Below are 12300 nucleotides of genomic sequence, written 5' to 3' on the forward strand. Positions count from 1 at the left end.
GGGGCTCCTGGGTGGCTCAGTCGTTAAGTGTCTGCCTTCGGCTCAGGTCGTGAGGATCAAGCCCCGCATTGGGCTCCCTGCTCTGCCGGAGGCCTGCTTCTTCCTCTGCCATTCCCCCTGCTTGTGTTCCCTCTCTCGCTGTCTCTCTCTCTCTGTCAAATAAATAAATAAAAATCTTAAAAAAAAAAAAAAAAAGTTAAAATCCCAGTTCACATAATCCCTCCTCAGGCCCCCACCCCACAGTTGCTCGGTCTGGTGGTCCCTGTGCAACCCACCTGTTACAGTGTGAGGTATGCACCCCTTTAAAGATCCAAACTCCCACCCCGCCCCAAGTTCTCAAAGGCAGAGGCCATGAATTCCTAGGACCCAGCAAGTATGCTGGAAACGGGGGTGGAGAGTGGAGCAGTTGCGGTTGTCGCTGTGAGGTGACCCACTCAGGAGCAGCTTCACAAGCAGCGTTCCTGGGTGATGGGACAAGCTAAGCCTGCTGCCACCTGCTTACCTCCTACTCCCAGCCCGCAGCCTCTTCCCCAGCAGCGCCAGAAATTACACGCTGTATTTTCCATAAAGCATTTAATTGTTTTCTTAGGGGAGGGACTCTTGGTTTGGGCTTGGAGTGGAGTGCCTGTCAGGCTGGCTTCCAATGCGTTCTGTCTTTGCAGGGCTCTCAGAAGAGTGCTCCATTCTCACGCCCATTGACCTGTGGCTCCTTAAAGACGGAGACAGAGATAGACACCATGGGCTCTAACTCCCCACCCCCATGCCCAAGGAGACCTGGGCTTTAGGAGAGGAAAGGCCGTGATTGACAATGTGGGTTCAAATCTGGCTCCTATGCTGTGTGGACTCTGAGCAAGTGATTTCCCCTCCTCAAGCCTCAGTTTCCTTATGAATGAGCCTCACAATCCCTGCTGTGCACCAGGTTGTTCTAAAGCATAAGGGACAGTATCCCGGGGGGTGATTCGTGTGACACCACCCCGTAACAGCGGCTTGGTGTGTGGCCATTCAGCTGGCCACAGATTCCTAGACTGCCTCTGTGGCTTAATTGCTCCTGTATCTTCAAGCAAAGCCCCTGCCCCTCAGGTCCTTAGTTTCTTTATTGGGATCTGGGGAACATAACCCTGGTCCTGCCTTCCTCGGGTGACATGGAGGACAGGGCCTGGGGAAGGACTTATTGACCCCTAGAGCTAGACGGAGCCCTTCAGGCCAAGGGAGTGGACCAGGCCAGGACTGAAGCGTAGATTCAGGGCGGATCAGCACAGTTGCCCACAAGTTTTCTCAGCTTTTCCCTGGATGTCCAGTCCAGGCTGGAGGTGGGCAGGGAGACAGCTGGGGGAGGCCCTGTGGGGCCCAGAGTACTGACGATGGCACCCCTTCTCCCTGTAGCTGGGCAGAGCCAGCTCTTTGGCTAGCTAGATGGCCTCACCTGGGTTTCCTGGAGGTGCCCTCTGTGTCCCCCTTTCCTGCCTCAGCCAGTAGCTGTTCCTCATCCAGTCCCAGTGCTGACAGCACCTGGGAGAAGCGCCGGGTCACCGTGAGCCGGGCATTGACCTGAGGAGAGAGAAGCGTTCCTGCTCTGCGCCAAGGCTGCTGAGGACAAATGGTGCTGGGATTACTGAGAGGGTCCCAGGGCGTCCAGATGGGCAGTGGCCTGGGGCCCCAGCCAAGGGGGCCCCTCTCACCTTACATCCCTACCCACTCCTCCAGTGAGAAGCGCTGTTCTCAGGGCAGGGGCATGCTTGTCCAGGTGCTAACCCTCACCTGCATGGCCTGCTGGAACAGGTAGGGCCGGGCCCGCACCCTGTGCTGGATGCCCTGCAGCTCTGCCTGGTACTGAGCAAAGCGCTGTCGCTCCTGGCGCCTGCAGGGAGATGGGCCTCTGGGCAGCTAACCATGAACACAACCCATCCCCACTCTTGAGTCCACTCATCCTCACTGAGGACTCAACATCCTCCCCACCCTTACCTTGCAAAGCCATTTCATTCCCATCCTCTTGCCCTGGATTCCTCCTGAGGTCAGTGGGGTGGAAATTATTTGCTCCATTTTACCCATGATGAGCCTGAGGCCCAGGAGGGTTGAGGGACTGGGCCAAGGTCGCACAGCTGGGAAGTGAGAGACTGAGCCCTGAGTCCAGGTCCGCAGGCCGAGCAGCCAGGGCTCATCAAGCCTCCCCGCCACCCCCAAGGGAGAGGGGCCAGCGCTGGCTTCAGAGCGACTGGGTTTCTGCTTGCACAACTTCTCCCCTCCTTGCGTTTACACCCCTGCGCCCTCTCACACTGCACCTGTGAGGGAGAAGCCGGGGCTGTTGACCATGGCTTTGGGCAAGGCCCCGCTCTGGGTTCAGTTTTCTTTGCACTATGGCAGGGTTTAGACAAGTTTGTCACCATTCTCTGTCGTTCTTATAAGCGCACAACTTAGAAAATGGGATGAAGGAACAAAAGAATTAGGTTGCAGATGAAAGAACACTTCCTGAAAAGATCAGGGTTCCACGGGGGAAGCACACATCCATTTACAAAAACCTGGTTTGTGCGCTTTTCTGAAATGTGTCTGCTCATCAAGCCGAATATCCAGGCAGCAAGAGGGGCCTTCTGGCCACACGGGACCAGGAATCCTGTGAAGCACGGAAGAGAGGTCTCGGGGCGTGTTGGCAGCACTCACACACAGAACAGGAGGGGAGGAGAGACAAGACTCAAAGACTCGTGTTGGGACCTCTAGCAAACATGCAGGGGCCCCTCGGAAAAACACTGCCTTGTCGGGCCAGGACCCTTGGCTATGTGCCAGGAAGGAACCTTCCTCCATTCACAAATGAGAGATGAACTTGGAAACCCATGGCCAGGCACAGAAGTTATTGCAAAACGGAGTCTTCAGCATTCACGAGGTAATTTCAGCAGTTACAAAAGGCGGGGGTGGGGAATGAGCTGACATTCAGTCTCTGTCTTGCCTATGATGTCATGCATATTTTTCCTTCTTGGTTCTTGATGCTGTTTGTTAGAATTGAGAGGAAGTCCATGTCTTGGAGCCCCAAGCAGAAAGGAAGCTTGGGACTGGATGTCAGCCCTGTCCAACGTCTGGGAGGAAAAGGAAGGCACATAGCTTCCCTACCACAGGGCGACCTCTCTTGAACCCGCCCCTCCTGTGCAGGGCAGAGCCTTTGCAGCTCAGAGACAGCAAAAGTCACAGGATGTAAGGACTGAGAGACCCCCATGGAAAACATCTGCTCTCAAGTAGAAAATAAAAGAGGTGTGTGTGAAAGACTCCTCTCACGGACATCTGTCACGTGGAGTTCTGAACCTTACGCTTCCTGCCTTATTGAAAAAATAAACACATAAACAATGAACTTGAGAGGTCTGGCAAGGAGAAGGCATCTGCCTGATCCCTGGCCAAGGATTCCTTTAAAACACCCTTGACTTCTTAAGAGCCCTGGTTTTCTCATCTTCAAAATTGGGGATGATAAGCCTGAGCCTCAAAGAGTAGGTGATCGGAACTCTGTTGAGTCCTTGATGGCCCCGCTGCAGGGCAGAGACTCTCTGGTCTCTTCGTAGTGCTCCACTCAACCTTGACCTAGCCCTTCTCCCAGGATGAAAGGAGATGAGGTGTGGAAAGGGCAGCCCTGCTGCCAATGCACCCAGTAGGTGCTCAGTGTCCACGGCCCTGGTGATCATATTTATTTGTGTTATCTGTTTCACTAGGTGGGGCTTTTGGGGGAAGACCCTGGGACACTTTATCTACAGATTGGGTATTCGAGCACTTGGGAGATGGGGTAGCAGGGTGGCTAAACGGCTGCCCAAACTGGAATCCTAGTTTTGCAGCTCACTTGTGACCTTTGGCAAATTATTTGAGCTCCCTGAGCTCTGTTTCCTCCTCTGTCGAATTATGGGACTGATGATAATGCCCACTTCGTGGGCCTGTTATATGAGTCTAAAAGAGATTTGCTTTTAAATACACGTTTGCCTGTTTCTTTTTAATGGTCAGCATATAGGAAGAGAATAAACAGATGACTCTTCACCTGATAGTAAACAATGGTTGTGCCCAGGAGTGAGATCACAGGTACTGTTTCTGTGCTCAGGGAATGATTTCAGTAATATCTACATTTTGATAATAAGCATGCCTGGCTTTTGAAATCAGAAAAACAGGATTTGATCATGTGGTAACGCATGTAGACCATTTTAACTGTGAGCTTCTGACAGCTGCAGGATTGTTATCGTTAACTGGGTGACCTTGGCTCAGCCCCTTCTCCTCGCGTGCCTCAGTGTCTTCATCTGTAAAGTGCGGCCAAGTGGCCCGGCCCGCCTGCCAGGGCTGTAGGATGGCTGTGGAGACTCAGCCCTGAGGGAAGGTGAGAGCCAGGTCTCCTTTGTCCTTCCTCTGACATCTGACATCTTGCACTGCCTTCCCTGCCCTCTCCCCACCGGGCCCTCCCCAGCCCAGGCTTCCTACCTCAGCTCCTCCAGCTTGCGCTGGGTGGCCCCCGGCCCCCGGCTCCCTCTGGGTGCATAGGCTGCCAGGCAGCGAGCCACCTGCTGCTGGACCCGCTGCTCCCTGGCCCTCCGCAGCTCGGCCTGCTCCCGCTCCTCCTGCTGCTGCCGCTCCCAGGCCTGCAGCAGGCTTCTTGGGTAGGGAGAGGGAAAGAAGAGGGTGGGAGAAGTCTGGGGTTGGGGCGGGGGGCAGCAGTCTCATGGAGGGCAGGGGCAGGGAGAGGAGTATGGGGGCCCGAGGGAGGGATCACAGGCCTGGGGGATGGGGTTTGTCATGGAAGTCTGATGTGATGAGGGCTGCATCTGGGGCTTGGCTCTCAGGCCCACCTCAAGGCCTTTCCCTACTCTTCCTGGAAGCCTCCTCCCACTCTAGCCAGCTGTGTGCCCCAACTCTGAACATCCTCAGCCCTGTGGGGCTTAGTGCCCCTGTGCCCTCACCCGTATGGCTAACTTCCCCTGGCAAAGCAGCTCTCCTGAGGGCAAGGGCCAGATCTTGTTCTCTCTGCCCCCCATCTCTGGTAGGAACTAGGTTCATGCCTTTTGGATGGAGGGACAGACAGATAGATGAATGGATGGGAAACAGAAACAAAATAGTGAGGGGATCAATGGATGGATGAAGGGGTGGATGAATGGTGTGGATGGTTGAGTAGACAACACCTAGCTCCACCTGGAATGTTCTTCCCCTAGCTCTGATGGCCAGTTCCTTGTCCGTGAGGTCCTTGCTCAGATGTCAGAGAGAGAGACTCCCTGACCACCCCTTTCTACCTCCCAGGTATTTTCCATTTCTAGCTATACATTTTGTTCATTTCTTTATTAATTATCCTTCATCCCACATAGACTGTAAGCCTCATGAGAGCAGGGTTCCTTACCCCTCTCTTCACCACCAGTGTATCCCCAGCCCCTAGAACAGTGCTTCACATAAACAGAAACTCAGTGTTGGTGAATTCATGCATAATCCAATCATGGTTGGACAAATTAAAGGGTAGATGCACTCATTCACTCAGCACATATTTCTTGAGCACCAACTGGGTGCCACGTCCCTTGTAGGGCACCAGGGAGGCCGTGTCCAATAAGATCTGGCACCTTCCTCAGGGAGCTCTAAGCCTGTACACAGGGAGAGACAGGCAGCCTGGCACCCCAGTGCAAGGCCGGGTGGCAAGAGCTGTGGCAGAGGCAAGCACAGGGGAGAGCTTCCTGGAGGGCGCCTGACTTGGAAGTTGAAAGATGCATTGAGTTAGCTGGGTGAGTGAGGGAGAGGAGCAGTCCTGGGAGAGGTAAAGCATGGGGCATTCTGGCCCTTCTGACTGGCTGGTGTGGGAGATAGGAGCCTCCTTACCGAGAAATCTGGGCTTTGTTCCAAGTGGACTGGGAAACATGGGAAGCAAGCAGGGGATGACAGAGTAAGAATTGAGGGGTGCTATTAGAATGCTGAAATGGATTCTCACCTGCCACTTCTAACTAGTCACCAAGACCTGCTGAGCCAACCCCCAAATATCTCTTAAATGGATCCCCATCTCCATTCACGTGGCCAGCTGGTTCAGGCCCTTATCTAGACAGTGCAACAGTGCCCCTTCCCAGGCTTCCCCCTCTGCTCTCATTGTCTTTTGTTCAAGCCCTAAGTATAGCAGTCATCTAACTCTACTGCCCTCATTGCTGTCTTGCCCATCTGTCTCCTTTTCCAGCAGACCTTGACTTTCTTAGGGCTGGGTTCAAGTCTTTTTATCTTTACATCCTAAGCACCCATGAGTAGATATTCAACATATGTTGCATTAATCATTTAGTTAATAGATTAATGGATGAATAGAAGATGGGAAATGATTGAAAAGTGGCTTGTGCCAATAGACACCTGGCCAAGCAGACAGAGATGGATGGATGGGTGAGTAGATGGATGGGTGGATGGATGAGTGAATGTGTGGATGGACAGATGGGTTGATGGACAGATAGGTGGATGGATAGATGGGTGAGTGGATGGATGGATGGGTGAATGGGTGGATAGATGGGTGAATGGGTGGGAGGGCGTGTGGATGGATGGATGGATGGATGGATGAGTGGGTAGATGGATGGATGGATCCACAGAAGATTGGATGCCCAGAAGATTAGAGAATGGATAAATGAAGGAATGAATGAGAGGATGAATGATTCAGTGTCTCTGGAGAACTGGCTCCTTCTCTACTCCCAGCCCTTTATTCCCATCGTCCTTTTTCTTCCACCTTACCTTGTGGCCTCCTGTCGTTTGTGGAAGGTACGGTTAGGAAAGTTGGCAAACAGGAAAGTCTCTTCATCTCCCAAGGCATAGGTCTTCCCACTCCGATTGGAGGCCTGGACAGTAGCCTGCAAAGCCTTCCAGGGCTGCTTTTCAGGGCCTATCCACAGTGGGACAAGTCAGAGAGTAGCCCCCATCCCAGCCCATTGGGCAATCCTGCCCAGCACCTGGAGCACAGCACAACCCTGTCTTCCCAACTTAACCTCTCTTCCCAACTGTGTGGTTTCCTGGGGACCCGGGCGTTGATAGCCCACACTCACCACAGTCCAAGTCTTGCTGTAAGTGCCTCTGCAGCTTCTCCAGGTCCCACGGCCCCTCCAGCTCCTTGGCCCTTGACTTCCTCCTCTGTGATCCTCTGAGCTTGGAGCTGGAGCTGTTCCCCTTGCACTGCAGGTCACCCTCATTGGAAGCCTCCTCGCCAAAATTCTGCCCCTTTCTCTGAGAACCAGCCCTCCTTCTATGGGGGGCCCTGTGCTCCCCCTCCTCAGCCTCCTCTGTCACCTCTGCAAACGGCTCCTCTTCTAAGATCAACCCCCTCCCAAGGAGGTGGGGCAGTTCCCCAGGGCTCATACCCCTCTCTGTCTCCTCAGCACCCAGGGCTTCCAGCTCAGTGCCTTCCTCGGACTCAGATCCTGATCCTGACCTCTTCCCAGGTGGCTGGAGGTCACACTCACTGAGTGCCTCCAGTTCTTGGCTCTCCCTTTTGCCAGGAGAGATGGGGATGAAGCCACAGGCCCTGAGCTGCTGGCTCCTCTCCAGGTTTGGCACCTCTGTCTTCCAGCAGAAGCCATGGGCCTCTGGGAGGGTGGCTGTGGACTTGCACCTGGCCTTATACTTGAGGACTGCTCGGGGCAAAGGCATGGCTTGGTAGCCAGGGGCTGAGAAGGAGCTAGGCTGAGGCAGAGCCCGGCCATCAGTGGTGAAGCTCTCCCAGGCCCACTGGAAGGGGAAGGAGGGTTTCCGAGGAGAAGAGGGGATGAGACTGAGGAAGAGAGGACAGGGAGCAGGGGTCAAGGTCAGGGTGCTGGCCTGCAGTTGGGCCTGATACCCAGCATCCCACCCAGCCTGGCACACAGCTGCTTACTCTTCAGCTTCAGCAGAGCCATGCCCTTTCTTGTTCCGGACCTGGGGCCTCCGGTCCTTCCTTGCCATCTGCCCTGTGCTCCGAGACCTCGGCTGCTGGGCCAGAGTCACACCATCGCCACTCCCAGTCCTCCCCTAGGTGAAGACAACGGAGGAGGCCCAGCTCTGAGCAGCCTCCTGGACCACCCCACACCTCCCCCAGGGGACCCTCCTCTTCTGCGCACCCTGGCTGGCCCCCTAAAACTGACTTGTTACCACTAAAACTGACTGATCAGTACCTCAATTTTTAATATTCAAAGATGCTGCTTACTGAGTACCTGCTGGGTGCTTGGGATTTTCACGCATCAACTCATTTAACTTTCCCAAGGACCCTATATTCCACTGTTATCCCTATGAGATCTCATCTCATAGCAGATGAGAACACTGAGGCTCAGAGAGGTGACATCACTTGACTAAGGTCACCCAGCCAGTAAGTGGAGTCAGGATCTGAACATGTTGAGTCTGTCCCCAGAGCCTAGATTTGTCACCATTGTACAATGCTGCCTCTGGGTCCCGGACAGCTCTTCTGAATGCCCCGTGGGGCCCTGGACTTGCTAAGTCAAGGTAGAGGAAACTCATTATCTTTCCCGAAGCCCTCATCTTTCTGCAGTGTTCCCTACATCGCTCCACTGGAAGCTTGGGAGTCATCTCTGGGTGAATTCCTCGTCTTCACCCCGAACCCTTGTGGCCTCCCTATGGTCCCTGCCGGCCTTGGGCCTTCCTGTCTCTCACCTGGGCCTCAGCTCCAGTCTCCAGCACCTCCCTCAGCCCTGGCCTCCGTGCCCCCAGGCAGCCTGCCTGCCTCCAGGCAGTTGGAAGTGCCCTCCACGGGGCCTCCCTCACCTGCTCAGCATGGGAGATGTCTGACAGAAACTTGAGCAGCCCGATGGTCTTCCCTGGAGCCTGGAGCCTCATGTCCTGCCCTGGTCTCCCCGAAGTAGTCCTGCTCAGCTGTTGGTGGGTGTTTCGCATATTGGTGTCCTGCCCCGTCCCCCACCCCCATCTGCCAGCCTTGGAACTGCCTGCCCCACCATCTCTATGGCAACCAGTTCTCAGCCAGTCTCAAGGGCTCTGGCAAAAAGCAGGCCAGGGAGGGTCAGCCAGGGTATGTGGGGCCGATTTCCTTCCGGGGGGTGGTGGGGGAGGAAGTTCAGCAGGAGGCTGAGGAATAGTCCAGGGCTGGGAGTCCCAAGGCCCAGGGCCAAGCCCTGCCTCTGCGGGACTCTTCATTGACCTGGTGGAAGTCCCCTGTCCTCACTTGGCCTGTGTTTCCCCACCTATCTGTGCAAGGGATCTCAAGACTTGACCATTTGGAAGGGTCCTTACACCCTAGGAAGATGGCCAGGTGGTGCCTGAGGTGGGCCCTCTCCCTCCACCTGCCTCCTGGGCTGCCCCAGCCCCAGCCCCAGTGGAGGCCTCACAGAAGTCAAGCTGAACTCTCGCTTGGCCTCCCAGGTCCTGACAGGGCAAGAAAGGCCAGGAAGTTGACCACCATGCCCAGGAAGGAGGCAGCAGGCAACCAGGGCCCAGAGGAGGCTCTGGACGGAGTCAGAGCATTTAAATCTTACCCCAAACTTCTAAGCATCACCAAAATGCCTTGACTTGGTAAATCCCCATGGGACGCCCAGGGCTGACCAGTGTAACCAGCAGCATAGGGATGTGGGGCAAGCCAAGGCCCTAGAGACCGGGTGGCAGGGCTGGAGGCCTGGCTTGGCCACTCACCAGCTCTGTGACCTTGGGCAAGTCACCTCTCCCCTCTGCAAAACTGGAAATCGTGGGCCCATCCCATAGGTTTGTTGCAAGGATTAAATGAAATCATAAAGGCAGTGCACTAGATAAATGTTTGTTATTATTACTGCTAACAATAATGGACCGTTCCTGGGAGGTCGCAGCCCGTAATGGTTAAGAGAATGGAGGAGACGCTGGGGTTCAAATCCCAGTTCCACTTGTGCCTCTGTGTCCTCTTGGGCAGCGTTAGGCTGGTTATAATGGCATCTACCTCCTGGGGTCACAGTGAGGGTTGAATCAGTTCATAGATACAGGTCCACGTAGAACATTCCAACGGCTCATCCTAACTGCTATGGAGGAGCTGTTCCTCCTTAGCCAACAGTGCAGCCCCAGTGAGACCAGTAAAGGAAGCAGATCGCAGCAGATGCCCTACAGGTGTGTTTTTCCCAGAGTTTTGTTTCTGTAGACTCTCATCTGCTCTCAGACCCCAGCCCAGCTGATTTCTCGGCCAAACTCTGGGCCACTTCCTTCCTAGGCAGAGGGCAGGTCTGGGTGTCTCAGGTTAATATTTTCACGAGGTGCGTGCAGACCTCTTTTTTTCTCTAGCCACTCTCACTTCTCACGGGAGCTCATCCGGCCTGACACAAGCCGTCCTTCGCCTTCCCCCCGCCCCCAAGTTTATATATATCAGCCCTGACTTCTCCCATAAAGTCCAGACTCCTATCCACCAGCCGTTCAACACGCCACTTGGATGATGAGTAAGCATCTTGACTTGGCATGTTGAAAGTAAGACACTCCCCATCTCAGTCAAGGTCACATCCATCCTTCCTGTCGCTCAGACCAAAACCCCAGCGGCATCCTGGACTCCTCTCTCTCACACTCCACACCCCATGCACTAGCAAACCCTGCTGGTACCACCTTCAGAATTCATGCAGAATCCAGCCACTTCTCCCCACCTCCACCAGGAACGTGCTCCCCCAGACCCACACTGGCTCTCATCTGGGTCACTGCAATGGCCCCTTCACTTGGCTTCTGCTCTTGCCCAATTCTATTCTGTACTCAGCAGCCGGAATGATCCTGTTAAGACCAGAGTCTGTCATGCCTTTGTTCAAAACTCTCAAATGGATCCCATCTCTCATAGGGTAAAAGCCAAAGTCCCATGGCCTCCTAGGTCCTGCTTGATCTGTCTGCCCCACCTCTCTGCAGGTGCCATCCCTGTCCCCATCACTCACTCTGATCCAACCACACTGTTCCTTTAGCATACCAGTCAGACCCACCTCAGGGCCTTTGCACTTGCTGCTGCTGCTTCCTGAAATGCTCTCTCTCCAGAATCGCTATGGCTCACTCCCCCACTTCCTTCAGGTTTCTGCTAAAATGTCCCCTGCCAAAGACAGACTAAGTGGCACTGTGCCCTTACTCTACTTCACTTGCCATACTTCATATATATTCACTTATTGCCTGCCCAAGGATGTGGTTCCAGCAATCGGGCCCCTCTCTCCTCGGCCACTTTCCACTCTCTTCAGAATCACTTCTATCAACACAAATGTGCTGTCATTTCTCTCTTGACCTCACTTCTCCTTCCCCAGCACTGCCCCATTTCTTTGTTCCCCTTTGCAGCAAAACCTCCTGACAGAGTTGACCCGATTTGCCAACATCGATCTCCCCTTCCTGTTCTCTCTTGGACCCGCTCCCTTCAGGCTGCCACCCCCTCTGCCCACTGAACCCGCTCCTGCATATTCCTCAGCTGCCCATTGCTAACCCAGCGTGCTCTGGATTCTCCTACTGGTCTGGCCGCTCCTTCCCCACTCCTTTGCTCGCTCCTCCTCCCCTCCCACGAGCAGGCTCAGCCTTCGGGCTCTGTGTCCACATTCACGGTCCCGGTGGTCTCATCCAGGTTCATCTTTGAAATACTGTCTGTCTGCAAATGAGTCTCAAAGTTCTCAGTACTCCTGGCCTCTCTCTCTGACTCGGAACTCCATCCCTCTCTCCCAGACGTCAAATTTCCGCTCCACTCCTCTGCCGGCATGTCTAATAGGCATCTCAAGGGTACAAGGTCCCAAACTGAGCCCTCCATCTTCCCCACGGCCCTCCCCATCTTAGCCAAGTGCTTATCTATCCTCCCAGCTTCTCGATCCAAACCCTGGACTCCTCTTTTTCTTCTCCGTCCTACGTGGCAGTTAATCCTGTCAAAGTGTATTCAGAATTGGAACACTTCCCCCCACCTGAGCTCACACCACTCTCAACGCTTATCTAAATTTACCATTTGAACCATTTTTAAGTGTACCATTCAGTGGCATTATTATATTTACAAAATGTTGTGCAACCCTCACCACTATCAATCTCCGGAACATTTTTTTATGAAAAAAATGAAACTCGGGGAAGCTGAGTGGCTCAGATGGTTAAGTGTCTGCCTTCGGCTCCTGGGATCAAGCCCCGTGTCAGGCTCCCAGCTCAGCAGGGAGTCTGCTTCTCCCTCTCCCTCTGCCTCTCCCTCTGCTTGTGCTCTCTCTCTCTCTCTCAAATGAATAAATAAAATCTTAAAAAAAAAGATTCACTTTTAAAAAAGTGAAACTCTATACCCATTAAATAATGACTCCCCATCTCCCCAGTCCCTGGCAGCCATCATCCTATTTTCTGTCTATAAGTGGAATCATATAACATTTGTCTTTTTCTGTCTTCTTCCACTTAGTATAAAATCCTCAAGATTCACCCATG

The 12300-nt window shown here is 53.9% G+C and overlaps 1 protein-coding gene across 1 annotated transcript; it reads right to left on the reverse strand.

Annotated features, from left to right (window-relative positions):
• Window positions 1-585: 585 nt before the first annotated feature.
• Window positions 586-10218, reverse strand: TSGA10IP (testis specific 10 interacting protein). The gene is made up of 9 exons (XM_036077586.1): window positions 10202-10218; window positions 8701-8893; window positions 7820-7953; window positions 6996-7717; window positions 6688-6835; window positions 4435-4605; window positions 1759-1858; window positions 1424-1548; window positions 586-709 (listed from the first exon to the last, which is right to left on the reverse strand). The coding sequence occupies exons 1-9, from the start codon at window positions 10216-10218 to the stop codon at window positions 586-588; spliced, it is 1734 nt and encodes a 577-aa protein (XP_035933479.1).
• Between the last annotated feature and the right edge of the window lie 2082 nt (window positions 10219-12300).

This window comes from Halichoerus grypus, chromosome 11, assembly GCF_964656455.1.
Source record: "Halichoerus grypus chromosome 11, mHalGry1.hap1.1, whole genome shotgun sequence".
In the NCBI taxonomy this organism is placed as follows: domain Eukaryota; kingdom Metazoa; phylum Chordata; class Mammalia; order Carnivora; family Phocidae; genus Halichoerus; species Halichoerus grypus.

Bases quoted from the DNA above. Each gene is read 5' to 3' on its own strand.
- TSGA10IP (XM_036077586.1), bottom strand. The intron at 6,836-6,995 runs GTGAGTGTGGGC...CACTGTGGATAG, and splicing joins ACAGCAAGACTTGGACTGTG to GCCCTGAAAAGCAGCCCTGG. The intron at 4,606-6,687 runs GTAAGGTGGAAG...TCCCTACCCAAG, and splicing joins AAACGACAGGAGGCCACAAG to AAGCCTGCTGCAGGCCTGGG.